General features: G+C 29.6%; 3 protein-coding genes and 1 non-coding gene across 4 annotated transcripts; 1 reads left to right on the top strand and 3 right to left on the bottom strand.

The window, feature by feature from the left end:
* Positions 1-255: 255 nt before the first annotated feature.
* Positions 256-3,548, bottom strand: LOC18607963 (protein IN CHLOROPLAST ATPASE BIOGENESIS, chloroplastic-like). Its single transcript, XM_007042408.3, has 11 exons — positions 3,389-3,548; positions 2,764-2,847; positions 2,147-2,221; positions 1,996-2,038; positions 1,819-1,876; positions 1,460-1,618; positions 1,289-1,351; positions 1,095-1,189; positions 921-1,002; positions 716-826; positions 256-603 (listed from the first exon to the last, which is right to left on the bottom strand). The coding sequence occupies exons 1-11, from the start codon at positions 3,486-3,488 to the stop codon at positions 463-465; spliced, it is 1,011 nt and encodes a 336-aa protein (XP_007042470.3). The 5' UTR covers positions 3,489-3,548; the 3' UTR covers positions 256-462.
* An 857-nt stretch (positions 3,549-4,405) lies between these two features.
* LOC18607962 (wax ester synthase/diacylglycerol acyltransferase 11-like) lies at positions 4,406-7,370 on the bottom strand. Its single transcript, XM_018115380.2, has 6 exons — positions 6,272-7,370; positions 5,491-5,563; positions 5,345-5,412; positions 5,001-5,213; positions 4,758-4,895; positions 4,406-4,649 (listed from the first exon to the last, which is right to left on the bottom strand). The coding sequence occupies exons 1-6, from the start codon at positions 7,079-7,081 to the stop codon at positions 4,494-4,496; spliced, it is 1,458 nt and encodes a 485-aa protein (XP_017970869.2). The 5' UTR covers positions 7,082-7,370; the 3' UTR covers positions 4,406-4,493.
* Positions 7,371-10,715: 3,345 nt separating this feature from the next.
* Positions 10,716-10,808, bottom strand: LOC148763954 (small nucleolar RNA snoR8a). The gene has a single exon (XR_016024972.1). It is a non-coding gene; the product is annotated as a small nucleolar RNA snoR8a (small nucleolar RNA).
* Positions 10,809-20,517: 9,709 nt separating this feature from the next.
* On the top strand, positions 20,518-21,235 carry LOC18607961 (small ribosomal subunit protein uS9). Its single transcript, XM_018116323.2, has one exon. It carries the CDS (start codon positions 20,599-20,601, stop codon positions 21,037-21,039), a length of 441 nt encoding a protein of 146 aa, XP_017971812.1. The 5' UTR covers positions 20,518-20,598; the 3' UTR covers positions 21,040-21,235.
* Positions 21,236-22,324: the final 1,089 nt, after the last annotated feature.

Raw genomic sequence — 22,324 nt, 5'->3', positions numbered from 1 at the left:
AGAAGCTATGAAAATTTCTTAAGTCTCGTTTAATGGCAAAGTTTATGCACTACGGTATCCTATGTGCGGAAATTCTTCAGCTCATTTTGGCAAACATTACAAACATTCCTCAACCTTCAGCAAGCAGCAGGGAGAAGAAAACATAGTCAGAAGAGAGAATGACAAGAAACCATCCTATGTTAATATCAGAACCATAAGAACAGCCACCGCTATACCAAGCCAATTTAGCAAGTCTTAAGTAAGAAACCAATACCCTTCTCAAAGTCAACCTATCAAGTGTAAATTTCTTTTCATGGCGTACAGTTGAGAACATTAGGATGCTTTCCCAGTCTCACTCTATACAACAATGGTTTCTCAAAAAAAAAAAACACATATTATTCTTCTCTATCAGAATAAAGTCATTCAAAATTTGGCAACTGTCAACTTCTTGACCATTGGTTTCTCACTACTCATTGTCAAATCTCAATCTCTATACAAAATAAAATCAGCAATTGCATTGAGACCAGCCTCTTTGTAACATTCTGCAATGCGGTCCACATAGTCACCCCAGGTTCCCTCAATAGAAGCTAAATCCAACAGAAAAGCAGCCTCATCCAGTGCAACCTGGAGAGTGGATTCAGAATTAACTAAAATTAACAATCCACATAAGATTTTAGCCCACACAAGTGTTTTTCCTTGCACCAATGGTTGAAATATTGTTCTGCCACAATGTTACCTGGGCAGGAGCCTTCCCTTTCTTCAGGTCTTCCTGTCTACCTTCCTCTGTCACCTTCTCTTTGATGTATTCAATTTGCTCATCCTCCCATTGTGCAATGCTGGCAACATCCTGATCACAACACATCCATGGAAGAGAACGTCAAAACAAGGGCGATGGGTTAAATCTGAAAGGAATATATTGATGATCAAGAAAAGTTCCATGCCTGATACGCACAGCCTAAAGTCCACCATGGTGATTTCAAAGCCACCCTTGCAGAATCTTTTGCTTCTGATGTACGCCCTACTCTACATATAAGAATTTAGGAAATCCTCTTTAAAGGAGAACCACATCGAAGTTCAGAATATTACACATGTAATTATAAAATCTTTCTACTCACTTAAGTAAAACCTCTGCGTTAAATACAAAAGGCCTTCCAAATCCTGGAAAGAGTTCCTTCTTTGTATAGAATTCCCCTGTCACCAAAGCTGAAACCTTCCACCCATAGTTGTCAAAAAGGGACAAAAAGAAATTAGCATAACCACACGCACACTCAAAATCTAATACTAGGGACCAAAACCAGACATTTCTTACTTGATCCCCTTCCTCAAAATGTCGCATAACCTTATGCTCCAAAACATCTGGAAACAGCCCAACCTGGAGGCAGAACAATGATTTTGCCACAATTAATCGTCTTAATTTGAACACTGAACTTAGACAATTCATTTTTGACTGCGGGACTATCTCATAAACTGTTTTATGTACCTTTTTTAAGATATACACATCAAGACTAGAGATCTGTGATTCAGCAAAATCACCCCTCGTATAGAGTTTTTTGCCAGCCTCAGAAGAAGCATGAAATAATTCACCATTACTTCCATGTACATCTTCCTCAACTAGGATTCGATGAATAAACTGATCAACCTGGGTTGCAAAAGCTAGAAATAGTGCGTTAATTTGTCCACATATGAGAAGGTTTTGAGAAAAAGAGCTCCGAGCTATGTGCTACTTGTTCAACTCCAATTTATCAATCCAACAGGCGTAAATTCCAAAATGCTGAGTGGTTCAGTATCGATTATAACCCATTTATTTTTTAATGCATGCTTTCAGCTTAAATGTATTACATTGTTGGCTAAAAGCCACACCCCATGCTTGCGAACTTCCACAACTGGCATCTCCATTCTGTGTGAATAGCAACAGTTCCATGAAGATAAATCAAGGCAATGAAAGCTTAATGAATACATTCATATGTATTTAGAACAGTAAGTCAATAGAACAACATGACAATTTAAGTATCTTACCCAGGTGGAGCTGTTGGCCACCGCAGCAGAGCAGTTACAGCACCTATTCTCAAGGAATGGCAGGTTACATACTTGTATCTCCATTTCCATAATAAAGCTACTGATAATTGACAAATATTTTACATAGAAAATGTGCAAAATTTTATCTAACCTGACAAATTTTCTGAAAGAGGAATGGCAAGGGGGATTAACCCATGCCTTGAACCTGGAGAACGTATGCTTTCGCCTGTATACAGAGCATATGAAAGATGAGAGCAGTCAAGTGGCATACATGTGGAAGTAAGAAGCAGCTTTTCTATTTTCAGGAATGCAGGTTCTGGAGTCAAAAATCAGTCTTTGTCCAACTCGTTGTGACTGGTTTTAGAGATGGAATGATAGGAAAGAAAGAAGATCAAATCTAAAGCCCAGTGAGAAATCTCTTAAATATAATTTACTAAGCATTTTGTAACAGGTTACCATGAAGTAATCATCTCGAAACATGAGAGTTCTAATACCCCCAGTTAACGAGGATAAGAATAGCAGATCACACGATAAGCAATCAGTTTGTTAGTATTAACGTATGATCAGAGAACCAATCTGCACAAGACCCGCACACATGCACAGATACAATTTGAGTATCTTATATCAGGAAGCAATTGACAAGAAATAATCATAATGCTGTCCTCAAATTGCACCATGTAATCAGTGAATGGTTTAAACTTTAGAAAGAACACAAATTGAATCAATCAATAGCAAAATTTTGTATTGAAAAGGTTAACTGCCGCGTACCTCTAGTTTGAAGCACTTCAAGCAAGTGATGAAGATTCTCAGGTGGTCGAGTGGCAGCTACATCTTTAATGAATGATATATGGCCTGCATTTGGTTCACTAAACGCTTAAATACCCAAGTTCAACATGCCCAAGAATATTTTGAAAGAAAAGAAAAGCTGAATCACTTGCTCAAGCGAGATTCACAACTAACTGGAATTTAGTGTGACCGACTAGTTAGAAATGGGGTTCTGATTGTGCATCATTTATCACAACTACTTATAATTTCCAATAAACTAGCTACCCTTTGCCTTCACTTCCCATCCATTCTTCCCAAACCGAATTTAATTGACAATTCGAAATCAAACCCAACTGATTTGTGCATAAGCATTTAAGACTTTGCTTCAAATGCAAGAACAAGCTATCCAGTAGTAACAGCTAATTTTAATTACTTGCATACATATACTCAGTGGTTAATATAATGGAAGAAAGTAAAATGGACCCATTTACGAAACAAATAAGCTGACATGAAAGCACGGAATAGCTTTAGCGTTATCATTTTGCAAGCATAATTGAAGTTGAGATGGATTGCAAATGAAAGAAGAGCTGAGAAATGAAAAGGGATGATTATGGGAGTTATGATTTACCAGAGGAAGAAGAACATGTAACCCTGGCTCTAACGTGGCGAAGAGGGAGTGAGGTAGCAAAAGGAGTTCTGTGCACCACTCCCACCACTCCCGCCCTCATGTTGCTTTTCTATCTGTGGACTGCGGAGTGGTGTAACTGCCTCAGCTAGTTACAAGGCTTAGCTTATTTTTGTTTGTAGGGAATAAGATAAGACGTCCAACCAACCGGACATATAACCTCGACCATACATAATTGCTATCGTGGTTTTGCCCTTTCTTGCTTTTTCTTTTCCTTGTAAAAATGGCATTATTTGGCAAAAGAAAACAATAAAATTATCATTTAACACCATTATTTGCATTCCTGGCCATGTAAATGGATGAGGCATCTCATGACTTTGGTTGGAATCCTACGTACCATCAAACTTTAACCTTATGACCAATGAGTAACTTTCCAACATTTCTAATCCAGTATAAAGTTAGGTACGGATGAAACCCAAATAAACATCATATGATTTAAACCCGTCATGTCTTTCGGCCTATACCTATTGTGGCGAATCAACATTCTATATTTTTTTATCTTTTGCTACAATTTGTTATATTTGCTCTATCAAAACCTTTTATGGTAAAAGAATTTTAGTGAACAACAAATGCTGCAACGAAAATTGTTTTTCCCCATACTTCTAATGTCAGTATCAATACTTAATTTGTAAATGATGGGTTCGCTTAGTTTGGTCCCATCAATAGAAGTAGAGAGAAAAATCAAATGCTAAATCTTCTGAAAAGGAAACTACAACAACGCATTTTTTGAATAGAAAGCAAGTCAGCAACCATTGGAGAATATTACTGTTTGCTGACAAAAAGGTTTTATATTTGATTTATAAGAAAGACCCAGGAAGGAAGCCATCAGTTTTTTTTTTTTTTTTTTTGTTATATTCTGAACAAAAGTGGACATATAGAGGCATCCTTGGTTATACTTCTTTGGGTACTGAACAGAGAATTCTGGCATTGAATTTTGCTTGTGAGAACAAAGTAAGGAGGTAAAAAAGAAAAAAAAATTCACTGGAAATTTTCTGTTTCTGTACAGAAAATTCACGAAGAATTTTCTTTGTACACTAATAATATTCTTCTATTCTTTCTCGGTCCCTATTACTGCCTCCTTCATTTCAAGTAAGGCATCTTCAAAGCATTTAGCCAGAAACTCTGGGTCCGGGACGATATCTTTAGCTACAAGAATTTGCATTTCGGCCCTACCAGCATAGCTCAACATGTGCATTGTGATAGCCTGCATTAACAACAGGCAAAACTCATAAATATATCATTAGTATCCTGGTAGCAAATTTTACTTTCAGAAATCCCACTGATAATATCAATTCAAGATGGGATGTTGTACCTGTGGTAGGCTGGATGTGTTGACCTTAATGCTAGAGATGGGGTTGCCAGCTAGTGTAATTTCCTCTAGAGGGCCGATTATGTTTGAGATCGTGAAGGTAGTATTGCAGAGGAGTCTGTAATTAAGCAAACAGGCATACTGCAACACGAAATAAATAAGAAAATTATTCACAAAGAATGCAGTTAGCAGACAAGAAATCTCATTGTTTTCTCAGGGATCATTGTCATTTTTGTTTTATTCCACCTTTGATCCCAGCAGTGACATTACAAGGTCCCCGATTCTGTATGAGAAGTAAGCCTCCAGAGAGTGTTTCTTCCTGTCAACCATCCTCTTTGCTCTCTTCACATACTCTAAAGGGTTATTACCAGCTTTTTTAAAGTAAACAGGAAGGAGAATCAAACCAAATTTGTTACCCCATCGTGCTTCTGCAGCGCCCTTCATTAATTGGGATAGGTCCTGACAAAGAAAAGTCATCATCCAAGCCATAGGATGTCAGACTCCAATGAATTTTTAACACAAAAAAAAGGGCAAATGCAAATTTGTCAAAACGTTGCTGAGGCGTACGAAATCAGAAAGCTGAAACTGACCTGGAAACCTGTTTGTGGTCTTAAATTAACCATAGCTACCCCTGTCATACGAAGGCCCTCATGCAAGGCTAACAACAAACATTCAAGTCAAATTACTTCTAGAAAGTAGGCAAGAGTAATCATTGCTTTTCATAAACAAACTTTACCATTTGGTGTTCGGTGATCTAAGTATCTTGATAGCCCCGATGACACCACCCCAAAAAGGACATCATTAATGGTCTGCATTTGTGCATAAGAACGGGAAGGTGTAGCATTGTTAGATATTAATGGAAAAAATTATGTACATTTGACAACCTCACCTTGATTTGAATCAGAAACCTTCAGATTGCAATCTCAAATACTAATTGCTAGAGTGTCCCCTTGGAAACATAAATCCACGAAATGATCAACGGTCTAACTTCTATATGTGATTAAACCTAACTAATAACTAATCTTTTCCAGTATAGTAGAATATAACGACAAGCTATTTAAACTAAGAGAATAACACTTTCACCATTTACAAGTTCTCCCGCCACCCACCCATATTAGAAAGAGGCAAATTCTCAAGGTCAATTACAAAATGTGAAAAAGACCTAAAGCCATACTAAACATGATTATAGTTGTGATAATGACATTTACTATCTACTCAGTACAAAATTTAGCTTGAAACATTCAGGAGAATCTTGATTGAAGAATTAGAATTTTAAAAAAAATTAAACACCCCATAAATCTGATTCAGTAACAACTCAAGAGTAATTGGCTTTCAAATCAGGCGCAGGATACCAGGATTCAGGGTCAAATTTCCCCCTAAATATAAACCGTAAATAGTAAATAGGAGTTTATGGAGGCTTAAAACCAGAGTTATTGAGTAAAAACATAAAACCTGAGTTATGGAAAAGTAATGTTTTTGATCTGGAGTTGTGGAACTGTATTATTTTTGGTACTTACAGTATTGGGAATAGCCTTTTTCACCACCCTCATGTCCTCAAGCAAGAACCTAGCAGTAGCCAGTTTCCTGGGCCAGAGCTCCACCCCTTCGCCACCCGAAATCACCGTTTTCCTGTCACAAACCAATAAACTACTGACCACAAACTCCATCACAAACATCACAGTGAAACAAACCATCTTCAAAAACCCCCACAGAATACCAAACAACCAAAACCAATCCCTTCCTTTCCCGTCCTTAAATTCCGCACTCTTCTCGGGAACCATCCTGGGAAGCGCATCTGCATCATCTGCCCTCCTGCAGCTGGCCATCAACATGGACATCAAGGAGATCCCATCCCCTAAAGCATGATGAATCCTGAACACAGCGCACTTGTGTGGCACCAAGATATGTATTTCCCACAGGGGTTTGTCCGTACTTAAAGGACTGCTCACTGATAAATCCGCTACATACTGATTCACTGCTGCTTCATCATCATCATCTCCTTCTCCTTCTTCACTGCTAAAACGTCGACTTTCGTCCAGGAAATTGTCTGATTTATCGAGCCGTTTATCGATGACGATGACATGTTGGTCAATGTCCACCTGGGCTTTTCTCCAGTGCTCAAACCCGTTTTTGTCACGAACTAACAGGCTGCAGAATCTGGGGTGCCGGACCATCAAGGAAGACCTAAGAGTCGATTTTACAGCATCAATGTCAATGGGGTTTTTGCCACGGAGGATACAGTGGATGATGATGTTTGTTTGTGACTGAAGAAAAAGGCGGCCAGCGGGAGTCAACGGTTCGTCGGAGAAAGTTCCCGGGCAGGCCATGAGGGGAAAAAGGGACAATTGAATTCTTTAAAATATTCTAATGACCGGACAAGGACTTTTGACCAGTTGTGAAGAAAAGTAAAATAAAGTGTAGCGTATTTTGGTCAGGAAGGGCAATTAAACTGTGGCGAGTTTTGTTCTATCTCGTTGCTTGTTCTAATGTATGGTGCTGTCCGAATGTGGGGCTGAAATAAAACCTGCGATATAAGTCACAGAAACAAAGATGGCTCCAAGCCCATAATCATGTATATTGACAATATTCTGAGTCAGGGAAACTGACGCCACTAACCTCTGGCAACAGAAATTTTCAGGGTTCTTCTTTGTGGAACTTGGAAGCAGGGATGTAATTGGACAGCACCATTATTTCTTAAGTCTTTGCCTTCTTTCTAGAATAAGTGGCATTGATATTTTATTCATTCATTTATTTTATTTTGTTTGAGTTGCACTAAACTTATTTTTACTTAGTAGTAATTAGTCGCCATAATACATGCACAGCTGCCCACAAAAGCTGTGTGCTGTCTGTGTACTTAAATTTTTTATGATTTTTTTACATATATTGCCCTATTTCGATATAAATGATCTTAAATATTTGGTCCACAATAACTTACGTTTCCCATGATTTATTAGTTAATAGGAGAAATTTTTTTGTTATTTTCGATGCAAGGAGTTAAATGTGTGTGATTTTAAATTTAAAAATGAAAAATAAAATTATTAATTATGAATGCTCCTTTTCAACTGAAAAAGACAACGTAAGACCTACAACACAAAGTGGTCCGACATCAACCGCACAATTGGCGTTATTTGCGTTTCTCAGTTTCTCACTCACCCAAATCTCCAAAAGAAATTGAGCACGGCTCCAAAGCTCCTTGATATTATCTTGCAGAAACGGGGAAGGCGAGGCTTAGCTATTGAAAAGTCATGGTCACAGCCCAACTTTCATTGACGAGTTCATCACCGCAGTTCCTTTACGGCTTAAACTAGCTCTGTACTGCTAGGGACAAACGCTGAACTGGACCCAACTTCTTGTTTTTCCTTTCCGGTACATGTCATAGCAAGATTTAAGACCGTAAGCTGCTCTGCCGTATCCCATTGATGAGAAGACTATTAATACTAAAGACAAATACCGAAAAGACCGCTAGTACTTCCTGTTAGATGAAAGTGTTCTAAATTTCGCCAATTCAGTCTCGAAAGGCTTTTAAGCTGCCAATAAAGCACGGCACTGAAGGCACAATCCCACCACGAGAATTAAATAAACTTTTATCTTTTTATTATATTTAATAGAAACCAGAAAGTTCAAAGGTATAATGTTTTTTTAAACATAAATAAATTTTTATCTTTTTATTATACTTAGTTAAGTTTTTATATTTTTATTTTAAATTAAATAAATTTTTATAATTAATAATAAATTTAATTAAAATATTATTTATTATTTTATACCGCATGATTTACTGACATAAACATATAATAATTTTCATTCACCACATTAATATTACGTGAATATAAAATGATAAATAATATTTTAATTAATAATTAATTATAAATATTTATTAATAAAAATATAATTATAAAGATCTAATTAAATATAATAAAAATAAAAAATTAATTAAAAATAATTATTTATATTTTTAAAATAATTCAAAAAGTTTTTTTATATCAAAATTAAACTATCACAATAATTTTATGCTTACGAGAGCCGCTGCAGCAAAGTCCACGATTTCCAGCAACGACCATTTCTACTTACACATGGAGGAGAGAATAAAATCTAGAGTAAAGGACAATGGAGTATCCATCTGGACAATTGGAGCACCACAGATAAATACTTACATATGTGATAAAGTACACCAGTTCCTCTTTTTCTCCCTTTTGTTATTTTTCTTAATTGCACCATTTACACAATTCCTTCTTTGTGTTCTGATTATGTTTTCCACAACAATTGGTAAGTTTATACCGAATAGACAATAAATTAGAGCTACGTTTGATACGTTATAATGTAATATGATTGTAGAAAACATAGCATTATAGTATTTGATATATAAATAAAATAATAATTAAAATACATAAAAAATAATATTATATGTTTATTTTATAAGTATTTTATTGAAAGTATAATGTTAATTTTTAAATTTTTTTATTTATTAAAATGTAAGTTTAATATGCTTATATTTTTTATTGTTAATTTTTATAATATCATCTCTTAAATATATTTTTTAATGTCATATTTTTTTCATTTTTTATTATAATCTTATATATTTTATTTTCATTTCTTAATATACTTTCCTATATTATATTTTTTTAATTTATTTTTCCTTTAAAAGAGAATATAAATTTTATTAAGAATCAACATCCACCATTTGATAGAGAATGACTACTGAAAGTAATAAAGAGATATCTCTCGAAATCTAAATAAATAAAAAATTATAATATTACAAAATATTTTTAACAAAATATAAAAGTTAAAGAGTAAAAATGTATTTAAAAACATTATAAAATGCAATACAATCTAATTATATTGATTTTGGACTGTAATAGTACATTGTAATAATTTATTACAAAATAAGTAGTATAATATAATTTAATTTGACACATTATAAAAAATATATTATTATTTACCTTATCCCAAACACTACTTAATACCATATTACATTAATTAAGTACGTGCTTGGGACTGCTAGATTAGTAATTTATAATACCATATTACTATTATTGTGCTTGGGACTACTTGATTAATTAAGTACTCAATTATTGGCTAATTTATAATTACATTTTTTAATACTTTAACAAAATGGCAAATAAGCAATTTTTAGTGGACAATGACGAGGTGGGAACAAAGTAGGACATAATTAGAATAGTAATTTTCTACTGATAGAACCATGGAACATATGTAGAGAGACATGACATACGTATTTGATGAGTAAAATTATCATTAAAAAATATTAATCGTGCATACAAAGATAATAATTAAAATAAAGCCATTTATTTATTAATTTAATATATTTAATTTTATCTTACTCATAAGTATAGCCTTAAATAATTACTACTCTACAATAATGTCTTGGAAGGAAAATTTTACAAAAATTTAGTTTGAATTTTCCTTGTATAAAAAAAATTTGAAAAAAAAAATTTATATCTAAAGTCCAATTTAGATAAACAACTTGCATTATATTGGAACAAAATAATATAAAAAGATTAAATAAAATTTTTTATTCTATTTATAATAGTATAAAAATTTAAAATTTATTTGATTTAGTTTTTTAACTTGAGCTGAACTCAAATAAACAAAATAGGTTGATTTAGTTACAACTTTCACAATTTACAAATATTCATTCTTTTTGAATTATTTAACCATTACCTAATTTACTTTTTATTTAAATTTACTCAAAGGTTCTTATAAACAAATTTTATTTAAATTCAAATACCACAGTCAAATTTTGTTAAATTTAAATTTAAAATTATTAATTTATATCCACAAAAAATTTGTAAATACAAAAAAAATCGTATAAATATTTACAATTATATTTAACTTATCAACTATAAATGTAGTCTTTAATCCAAGAAATTTCAACCTAAAGAATATACCCTAAAATATTAAACAAAATAAAAACATAAAAAATAAATAAATAATTGAGGGGGTGGAGTAACTCAGATTCTATAGTTGTAATAAAAAGTTTGTTATACCCAAATTAAGTAAGTCAGAATAAAGAATTATTTTTATAATCATTTCTAACTCCATATCTCCTTTCTTCATTTTTTTAAAAGAAAAAATTAAATCAACTTATTTTACTAATTTGAGTTTACCTCAAATTAAAAACTAAGTCCAATAAATTTTAAATTTTGTACTATTATAAATAAGGGTGAGCAAAACCAAATTCAGACTAATTACCCACTCAAATCAAATGTTATTTGGATAAAATGGTCTAGTCTAATTGGTCCATTAGATTAATTGGTCTAAAATGTTTAGTCCAATTGGTTTTTTTGGTCAATTCTTAGTTTTAAAATTTTTGAATCAATCCACCCAAAAAACCAAACTAGTTTTTTATATATTTATATACAAAATATTTTTTATATATATTAAGAAGAATTGATAGTAAACTTAATTAATAATTTACTTAAAATATATTAGGGTATTATATGTACATACACAAATCAAAATTATAGTAATTTAATATTATATATATTTATTTATAAATATTTATTTATAAATCTGTATTAATATGAAATTACAAGTAATATATTTTAAAGGATATAACTTATATGTTAATATTATAATATATGATAGTAAATATCCTATATTTTAATATGTTATAATTATTACACTTTAATAATATTTCGTAACATAAAATGTTATGAATATATATATATATAATTGTATAAATATATTATATATACATATATTTAAATTATACATAAACATTACTATAATTTATAATAAACTTTATTTATATGATTACATTTAATACCTTTATTAGTTATCACCTTATATTTTATAATGAATTGTTTATAATTAGTTATTATTGATACAAACTTTGATATAAAACATTATAACATATAAGTTATGTCATTAATTTCATATATATATAATGAAGTCATATATTATATATACATATATTTAATTTATACATAAGCCTTACAATAACTTATAATAGACTTTATTTGTATGATTATATTTAATAACTTTATTAGTTATCACCTTAGATTTTATAACATATTATTTATAATTAGTTATTATTTATACAAACCTTGATATAAACATTTTAACATATAATTTATATCATTAATTATATATATAATAAAATAATATATTATATATTTATATATTTAATTTATGCATAAGTTTTACTATAACTTATAATAAAATTTATTTATATAATTACACTTAATAAGTTTATTAGCTATCATCTTAGATTTTATAACATATTGTTTATAATTAGTTTTTATTTATACAAATTTTGATATAAAATATTATAACATATAGGTTATTGTTATGAAATAAATCTTAAGAGAACAAATATAAAAGAAAAATAAAAACAAGTATTTGGAGGAAAAAAAGTATTTAGAAGGAGTAAGAAGATCTTATTCAAGTGTGTGTTTACAAATGAAGTGAAGGGGCTTATTTATAAGCTAATAACCCCTTATTTAGATTGAATTTACAAGATGAAGATAATACTAAGGGATTAGATGGATTAAATCCTAATATTCATTCATTCTAATTTACATCCAAATCTAGATATACATGGTATAAATGGATATTTACAAAAATATTCATAACACTCCCCATTGAGGATTGCTTGTATTAAGAATATGCCTCACTAAAACCTTACAAGGAAAAAACCTCATAGGAAAAAAATCGGAATGAAGGAAAAAGAGTACATAATCATAATCTTTTCAATAATACGTTTTTTAAATATTGTCTCATTAAAACCCTTATAAAAAAAAACCCAATGGGAAAAACCTTGATAAAGAAAAATAGTATAGTGCGTATTTTACTCATCATGATAACTGCATTATAGAGATTTTTAAAATGATGCATTCCAATATTTTATACCAACTTTTTAAATGTTACAGTAAAAAGGGTTTTGGTGAACAAATCTGCTAGATTGTCACTTGACTAAATTTATTGAACACTAATTTCATGGCGAACTATGTGTTGTTTTATAGCCTTTAATGTGTCTTCCTTTAACTATGTCATGCAAATGGCATTATCCTCATATAACGTTGTTTAAATTTCTTTATTGGTTGACAAGCCACATGTTTCTCAAATATGTTGAGTTACAGATCTTAACCAGACACATTTATGACTTGTATCATGAGTAACTAAAATTTCTGCATGGTTAGAAGAAGTAGCAACTATAGATTGTTTTACAAAACACTATGAAATAGTCGTACCTCTATATGTGAATAAATAACCTGTTTGGGATCAAGCTTTGTGTGGATCAGATAAATATCCTGCATCTGCATAACCAATTAATTTTTATTTTGATACATTTGAATAATGTAATCCCATATTCATTGTTTCTCGAAGATATCGAAGTATATGTTTAATTCCATTCAAATGTCTTCAAGTTGGTGAAGAACTATATCTTACTAGTAAATTCACAGAAAATGATATATCAAGTCATGTATTACTAGCAAGATACATTAATGTTCCAATTGTAATAAGATATGATACTTTAGGACCAAAAAGTTATTTATTATCTTCACGAGGTTTGAAAGGGTTTTTTTTTTCACATCTAGTGACCTTACAATCATTGGTGAACTCAATGGATATGTTTTTTTTTCCATATAAAATCGTTTTAGCACTTTTGCTATATAATTAAATTTATGGATAAAAAATTCATTTATCAAGTGTTCAATTTAAAGACCTAAACAAAATTTTATTTTTCTAAAGTCTTTCATCTCAAATTCTTTTTTTATCTCAAATTCTTTCTTTAAGTAATTCACAGCTTCTAATAACTCTTGAAGAGTTTCAATAATGTTCAAGTCATCAACATAAACAACAATTATAATAAATTCAAATCTAAATCCTTTTATAAAATACATGGGTATATAGAATTATTTCTATATCATTTTTTCAATAAATATTCACTACGGTGATTATACTATATGTGTCTAGATTGCTTTAATCCATATAAAAATTTATTTAATTTGATCAAAAAATTTCTCGATAATTTAAATTTTGTGCTTCAAGCAACTTAAATCCTTCATGAATGTTTCATATAGATATTGTTAGTAAGTGAGCTATATAAATAGGCTGTAGTTATATTCATTAAACGTATTTCAATCTTCTCATATATTGTTAGATTAGTTAATATATAATATATAATTATAATTTCATCAACCACATAGAATATATCTCTTCATATTCAATACCAAGTATCAAGTTTTTGGATAAAACCTTGTGTGACAAGCCGTACTTTATATCTCATAGTCAATTTTCTCATTTCATATTCGCACAAATACTCATTTATGTCCCATTGATTTTACACCATTTGACGTACGGACTACAAATCTAAAAATTTCATGTTTTGCAAGTGAATGCCACCTTGATTGTGTTTTCCCACATTGGTCAATCATTTTTATGTTTACATTCTTTAATAAATATAAGTTTAAGATCCTCATTTTTCTTTCTTAATATTGAGCTCTATTTTGTGTATAAAATATCGTTGACATTATTTACCGATTCCATCTTTTCTCATCATGATATAATTTATTGATATTTCTTTATTTTCAATGATTTAAGGTCCTTGGATTTCTTCTGGAATTTAATCAATTATGTTAGGGATCTCTTCTAAAGTTTGTATTTCCTCTTTCTAACCATCTTGAATATTTGCTCATTTTCTTTTTTGAAGATTTTATATTTAAAACGGATTGGTCTCTACGCTTCTGGCATGCTTTGTCCTGTATGGACATTAATGTTATTAGGAGCATTTTGCAACTGGTATATAAGATTTAATTATTCTCTTTATGTCAATAAATATGTATAGCAACTGATTTACTATATTTTGTAAAAGAATTATTTTTTGAACTTCAAGTTCATATTTATTTGTGTGAGAATCAAAACTAGATAATGATAATTCATTATAAGAAATTTCTTTTTTCAGCTGCTTATTTTCTCCTCCTAATGTTGAAAACATTGTTTCATCATAATGACAATCAATAAACTTTGCCATGAATGAATCTCTTATCAATAATTCTAAATATTTAATTACAAATGGAGATTCGTATCCAATATATATTTTTAACCTCATTTGAGGACCTAGCTCTGTGCGTTATGGTGGAGCAATTGAAACATATACCGTACATAAAAAAATTCTTAAATGAGAAATATTTTGTTCCTAACCATAAACCAATTGTATAGGGAGAATTTATAATAACTCGTTTGGCTTGATGCATACAAATGTTGTTGCATCCAAAATGGCATGCCCCTAAGCAGACATTGGGAGTTTGAATTTTGATAAGTAATGTCCTTGCAATTAGTTTGAAGTGTTTAATAAACGATTCTGTCAAACCGTTTTATGTGTAAACATAAGTAACAGGCTGTTCAATAGTTATTCCAACTAATATGCAATATTAAAGGCTTGAGATGTAAATTCACCAACATTGTCAAAATAAATAATCTTGATTATATAACCAGGAAAATATGCTTACAAATAAATAGTTGCAAAATGCCAAATTACAAGCTGACAATAAGCACATATGTGATCATTTAGTTGATGCATTGATTAAAACTGTAAAATATTTAAATGGTTCATATGGTGGATGTATGTATCCACATATAACCCTGAATATTAGTCAAAAGCATAGGGAATTCAGTCTCAACTTTAGCTGATGATAGCCTTATAATTTATTTACCTTCGGAGCAAACAACACATAAAATTTCATTAGATTGAAAAATCTTCTAGTTTTTCAATGAATGATCATATAAATTTTCAATCATTGTTTTTTTTTTTTTTTTGCATTATTATTGATTCGGGATAGTCCAACCGGTTATGCTAAACATTAATATCATTAGTAAACTTCTGGTTTACTATGGGTTTTAAGTATTCTAATATTTATGTAGTTTAATCTAGAGAGCAAAGTGAGTAATAATTTCTTTTCCAACACACACTTTCTACTTATGCTAATATATATAAATAGAGGTATTAAATCCCTATTTCATTCGTTATCTCAATATGATATCTATTTAAACTAATATATTTAAAACTTAATAAACTTCTTTAAGACTTTATTCCTTAAGGTAGTAAAATATTAACTCTTTCAGAGCCTTTAATTAATCTTGCATTATCAGAAATTGTATTGACATTGATTTTTTTTTGTCTAGAGGGAAAAATATTTATTGTTTTTAAATATAATGTGCGTTGTAGCAATGTTTGCTAGACATATATTTATGTCATAGATCTTGGATCCAACAAGATAAATATCTATATTTTTCTTCAAAAATATAAGATATATACAATAAGAAATTTACATATTAACATAAAAGAATATTAAATATAGAATTAAAACACATAATAAGAACATATCATTTAAATATAATAAAAACATATTAAAGTATCTTTATAATATAGTTATATTAAAATATACCAATTACTATTAAGTTTATTCTCGGATATTTTTATTACCAATTGAATAATCAATTCCTTTTTCAGGAAAAAAAAATCAATAATGGATATTTCTATTACGAATCATATAATCAATTCCTCTTTCAGAGTGGACAAAGATCTTAATTGGCTACTTTAACTTGACCATGATTAAAATCATCACAAAGTGTTTTAGCTTTCAGTGATGATTGATAAAATTCAATACGTACAACATGTACGTGACTAGTGGTTTTTCACGCCACATCAATAACAGTATGTTTTCTATATTCCTTTTATTATTTCTATATTTGTTTTTTCATTATTCATCTACTTCTCGTGAGTTGAAAGTATTCATCCACTTTTAATGGTAAAATTATTCTTATATTTTGATGATAAAATTATTCATCCACTTTTTGTGGTAAAATTATAATTAAAATAGTGATAGTGTAAATTATTATGGCCATCATAATTAAATGATATTGCATTCACTTTAAAGAGTTGATGGATTCATGATTATGACCATAATTATTAAATGATGTTGCATTTACTTTAAGAAATAGACTGATTTATAATTTTTTATTAATAACTTATTTGTCTCATTCACTATAGGGAATGAATATTCATAATTTTTCATTAAAAGTTATGTAATAGCAAATTCACTTTCTAATCAGAGACAAAATATAATATATACAACATTATAGTAAAATTCATATTAAGGTTGATTTTTAGGGAATGGAAATACTAAAGAGATATCAAATCACTTACTTGATTTTCTAAAACCAGAAATCAAAACTCAATCATTGAAATCCTTTTGAAGCTTGAAGATGACGAAAACATAATAATTCTAAAACTTGAGAGATCAGAGAATCGTGCTGATAACATGTTATGAAATAAATCTTAAGAGAATAAATATAAAAGAAATATAAAAACAAGTATTTAGAGGAAAGAAAGTATTAAGAGGAAGTAAGAAGATCTTATTCAAGTGTGTATTTACAAATGAAGTGAAGAAACCTATTTATAGGCTAATAACCCCTTACCTAGATTGAATTTACAAGATGAAGATAATACTAAGAGATTAGATGGATTAAATCCTAATATTCATCAAATCTAATTTACATTCAAATCTAGATATACATTGTATAAATGGATATTCACAAAAGTATTCATAACAGTTATATCATTAATTTCATATATATATCTATAATATATATAAAAGTAGGATGTTTCAATTTCTTTCAATTTTTTTCAATTGAGTCTTCAATTTAATGACAAGTGTCATTCAATTAGAACTCCTTTTTATTTTTTTGACCTTTCGTTTTCTATTGAATTAATTTTTTTTACACCTTATGTTAAAAATAAGTTGTTTTTAACATTTGAAGGGTTTTTTTTTACTTTTATTTATTTTAATAAAAAATACTTGAAAACAATAATTTCTAACTTTTAATGCTTAGAATATAGATTTATTTAATATTTATCAATTATAATTTAATATTATTTTTTATTTATATTCTCTTATTTTGTATGAACCTGAATCTATAGTATATAGATATCTCTTTTATACATAAATATTTAAATTTTAATAAATATTCATCCAATTCATTATATAAAAGTAGGATAATTGATTGGGTCAATTGATTGACATTTGTCATTCGTAATTAAATTAATTTTTTTACACCTTATGTCAAAATTACATTATTTTTGACATTTGAAGGGTTTTTTTTTCTTTTTTACTTTTATTTATTTTAGTAAAAAATATTTGAAAACAATAATTTTTAACTTTTAATGCTTATAAGATAGATTTATTTAATATTTATTAATTACAATTTAATATTATTTTTTATCTATATTCTCTTATTCTGCATCACCTGAATCTATAGTATATAGACATCTCTTTTGTATATGAATGTTTAAATTCTAATAAACATCCATTCAATTCATTGAATAAAATAAAAAAGTCAAAAAGGCCTACTCATTTCTCAATATACATGGCATAGTCATCATTGAATAAATAAATTAATTGAATTTGATAACCTTTGGCCATTTATTTCATATATAAAAGACATATAATATTAGAAATTACTAACTATTTTATATTAATAGGATCTTTATATTATATTGTTGCCTTATATTCTACAATTGTTTATTTTAATTTGTTAATAGTATAGGTTATATACTTTCTCATTTCTTAATAATTTATTATACATCTAATAATTTTTTTATAGGATTATCGTCTTTTTTGGATAAATTTTGTTTTAAATAAGATAACTAATTAGGTCAATTGATTGTCATTCTCAATTGAATTAATTTTTTTTACACCTTATGTCAAAGTTGCGTTATTTTTTTACATTTGAAGGGTTTTTTTATTTTAATTATTTTAGTACAAAAATACTTGAAAACAATAATTTTTAATTTTTAATATTTAGAATATAGATTCATTTAATATTTATCAATTGTAATTTAATATTATTTTCTGTTTATATCCTCTTATTCTACATGAACCTGAATCCATAGTATTTAGACATTTTTTTTATACATGACTGTTTAAATTCCATTAAATATTCATCTAATTCATTGAACAAAATAAAAAAGTCAAAAAGGTTTATTCATTTTTTACTATACATAGCACATAGTCATCATTTAACAAATAAATCAACTAAATTTGACAACCTTTAGCCATTTATTTTATAAATAAAAGATATATTATTAGAAATTAGTAACTATTTTATATTGATAGGATCTTTATATTATACGGTTATCTTATATTGTACAACTGTTTATCTTAACCTGTCAATAGTTCATGTTATATACTCTCTCATTTCTTAATATTTTACTATTTTATAATCATATATGTAAGTGCAAGTTTTCGGTAATTGAAACCAGAACAAATAATTATTTTCAATTAATACCAGTTTATTTTTTTCTCTATTAGTAAAAATCGGACATTCATGCAGTTGACTAATACAATATTACTTTCTTTATAAACTCTTTTAAAGGTACCAAATTGAAATCTACTTTAACATAATCAATATTTCCTGTGATATTTTTCGTAGCGTAGCTACGGGCACCATCCTAGTATATATAATAATAGATGAAGTTTATAAATTTTAATATTATAATTTGCAAGAAAAAAGTGATAAAATTTTGGTCAATTTCCAAAATCAGACTAACCAAATCAATTCTATGTTTGGTCGGTTTGGTTTTTCTTTATATTTGATCAGTTTTGGTCGATTTTTTAAAAATAATTGATCTATTTGGTCCTTAAGTATGGTGGACCAAACCATCCAATCCACTCATTTGCTCACCCTAATTATAAATAAAAAAAATTATTTAATCTTTTTATATTATTTTATTCTAACATAATACAAGTTATTTATCTAAATTTGACTTTACGTATAAATTTTTTTTTGAAATTTTTTTATAGATAGAGAATTCAAACTTAATTTTTGTAAAAAAGATAAATTAATGTATATATTTTAAAAACAAATAATCAAGTAAGAAAATATTTATATATATTTTAACACCATAAATCTTTTATACTTAAATATTTACCTTGTTAATAAGTATATCTATCATTTACTTAAATATTTGTATTTTTCAAATATTTTTTTCAATTTAGTCCCTCAACATCTCAATTTTGTTTAATTTAATTCTTATACTATATATTTTCATTTAATTTAGCTTATATGACATGGCACAAAAAAAAATTTTAAAAATTTTTTTATTTGTCATGTGGCACTAACACTTCAACATGTTAGTGCCACGTCAGCATTGCCACGTCATCATATTTAGGGCTACATGGTGCTATCACGTCATTAAGTTGGTGCCACGTGGTATGTTATGTCATAATGTGTGTCACATCATCAAAATATGGCACATTAACATTTATGTAAACATTAACATCATCCTTTTAACGGTAAAATTGAATACCGTTAGTGAGAGAAAATAAATTGAACCAATTTTTAAAATCAAAGGACTAAATTGATTCGATTTTGAGTATATGAATTAAATAAAATAAAATACTTGAATATAGAGACTTAATAAGTATTTTGACCGAATTTTTTCCATAAATCAAATACTATTGAAAAGTACTCCTAATTCCTAAAACATAATTATCAAATATCATATAAGTAAAAGAAAAAAAGTATCATATAAGTATTTGAATTTTAAGCCTGCCCAAAAAGACACATCAAAGTCCAATTTCCTAAATTGGACCAGGCCTTACCAAGTGACAATATATAGGGCAAAATGGTACTAAACCTGGCACACTTAGCCCAAATACGAGAAGTCTTGAACCCCAAAACGCACCGTCTAACTGTATCAAAAACCCTAACCCACCCCTTTTATAAATTTCTTAACGCGCACTGCGTCTCCGTCGCTAGGGTTTTCATTTTAAGCAAGAGAGCAGACGCCTCATTTCTGTGAAACCCTAAATAACAAGAAATGGCGGAAAAAGCATCGATCGAGTCCGTACAATGCTTCGGTCGCAAGAAGACGGCGGTAGCAGTAACCTACTGCAAGAGAGGCCGTGGTCTGATCAAGATCAACGGTTGTCCCATCGAGCTCGTTGAGCCCGAGATCCTCCGTTTCAAGGCCGTAGAGCCAATCCTCCTTCTTGGCCGCCAACGTTTTGCTGGCGTTGACATGAGGATCCGAGTTAAAGGCGGAGGCCACACTTCTCAGATCTATGCTATCCGTCAAAGCATTGCTAAAGCCCTCGTCGCTTTTTACCAGAAGTACGTTGATGAGCAAAGCAAGAAGGAGATTAAGGACATTTTGGTCAGGTACGATAGGACTTTGCTGGTGGCTGATCCGAGGAGGTGCGAGCCCAAGAAGTTCGGTGGAAGAGGTGCTAGGGCAAGGTTCCAGAAGAGTTACCGTTGAAAAAATTTTATGGTTTGTTTGGAGAATTGGGTTTTGTTGTTTTTCAAGAGATAATATGGTTATGTTCATTTTGAGTTAAGTTTTGTCATGTGGGGTAAAGTTAGTTATGACTGAGTTTCGGAATTTTAATTGTTTGGCTTGCTTTAATTTTAATTTAGACTCAATGCCTAAATCTACAGATATAGGCCTAAAATTATCTCGGTTTTTATTTGATATATTTCTGTTGCTTTTCAAGCTTCGTTTGGCTATTCAATGATTGGTTAGGATTCTTTTAAAGTGGTGTAGATTTGCTTTGATAGTTATCCATTGCGTTAGTACAGGGTTAATAACTTTAATATGCGTTTTAGACCATATTGGTGTTATAGCTTGTGGGTACATTTTGGTATGTTAATATTGTTGAATTTAGTTGTGGTTACTTATCCACTGAGCATAATTGATATGTTAATTTAATATTTATTGTATTACTATTTGCTATGTCTGGTGGGTAGGAAGATTTTTGAATCCAATGTTTAGGTTAAGTCAGCAATGTACTATATTGTGGAATGAGGCAATTGCTTTCCTTATGCATTTCCTTCCTATTGCCATGCACAGCTTTGGTTGTCTATGTTTTTGTAAGTCTTGGCAGAAATGTTGAGGACTCTGAATGAAATTTTGAATTACTAGATTCCCCTTGTTCATGCCTGACTGTTTTAGTTTCCTTCGTGCTTGGTTTAGGTGTTGGTGTAGAATGTAGATATCCTTTGGTTTTCTCTAGGTGGCTTATTGGATAATTGGCCCGTCATAACATTTGATAATTGAAATTTACTTTGAAAAGATACAAGTATCAGGAAAGGATGTTGACAGGGAATATCACCAAGTTACAGTAATTTAATGTTTGTTGTGATGACTATTAAACTGTGGTTGGTATGGAGGACAGTTTTTGAAATCAAGGGTTTGGCTACATTATCTAATTTACTTTATTGCAGAATGACACAATTTTCTTTGCTTCCACTTTGTATTCCTTTTGCAATGCAGAGCTTTAGGTTTTCTCTATTTGCAAGTCTTGGCAGAAATATTGAAGACTTGAAAATCAAATTCAATTTGTAAATTCACTCTTCATCTTGCCAGATATGTATAATTTCTTTCTCTTGTACGTTTTTAGTTGAGTTTTGATGTTAGCTATTCGTCAGGTTTCTGATAGGTGGTTTTTTTTTTTAATAAATGGTGTTTCATTATAAGTAACAATCAAATTTTGATTTAAATAATATAAGAAACATTCTCATGTGATCACTGTATGGACCATATT

This window comes from Theobroma cacao, chromosome 2 (assembly GCF_053813885.1).
Source record: "Theobroma cacao isolate CCN51 chromosome 2, ASM5381388v1, whole genome shotgun sequence".
NCBI lineage: Eukaryota > Viridiplantae > Streptophyta > Magnoliopsida > Malvales > Malvaceae > Theobroma > Theobroma cacao.
This window is presented reverse-complemented; position numbering and strand designations above follow the sequence as displayed.

Bases quoted from the DNA above. Each gene is read 5' to 3' on its own strand.
- LOC18607961 (XM_018116323.2), top strand. From the start codon at position 20,599: ATGGCGGAAAAAGCATCGATCGAGTCCGTACAATGCTTCGGTCGCAAG.
- LOC18607962 (XM_018115380.2), bottom strand. From the start codon at position 7,081: ATGGCCTGCCCGGGAACTTTCTCCGACGAACCGTTGACTCCCGCTGGC. The intron at 5,564-6,271 runs GTAAGTACCAAA...GCACAAATGCAG, and splicing joins AAAAGGCTATTCCCAATACT to ACCATTAATGATGTCCTTTT. The intron at 5,214-5,344 runs GTCAGTTTCAGC...TTTCTTTGTCAG, and splicing joins GACCACAAACAGGTTTCCAG to GACCTATCCCAATTAATGAA.
- LOC18607963 (XM_007042408.3), bottom strand. From the start codon at position 3,488: ATGAGGGCGGGAGTGGTGGGAGTGGTGCACAGAACTCCTTTTGCTACC. The intron at 1,190-1,288 runs GTAAGAAATGTC...TATGGGTGGAAG, and splicing joins ATTTTGAGGAAGGGGATCAA to GTTTCAGCTTTGGTGACAGG. The intron at 1,003-1,094 runs GTGAGTAGAAAG...TCTTATATGTAG, and splicing joins AACGCAGAGGTTTTACTTAA to AGTAGGGCGTACATCAGAAG.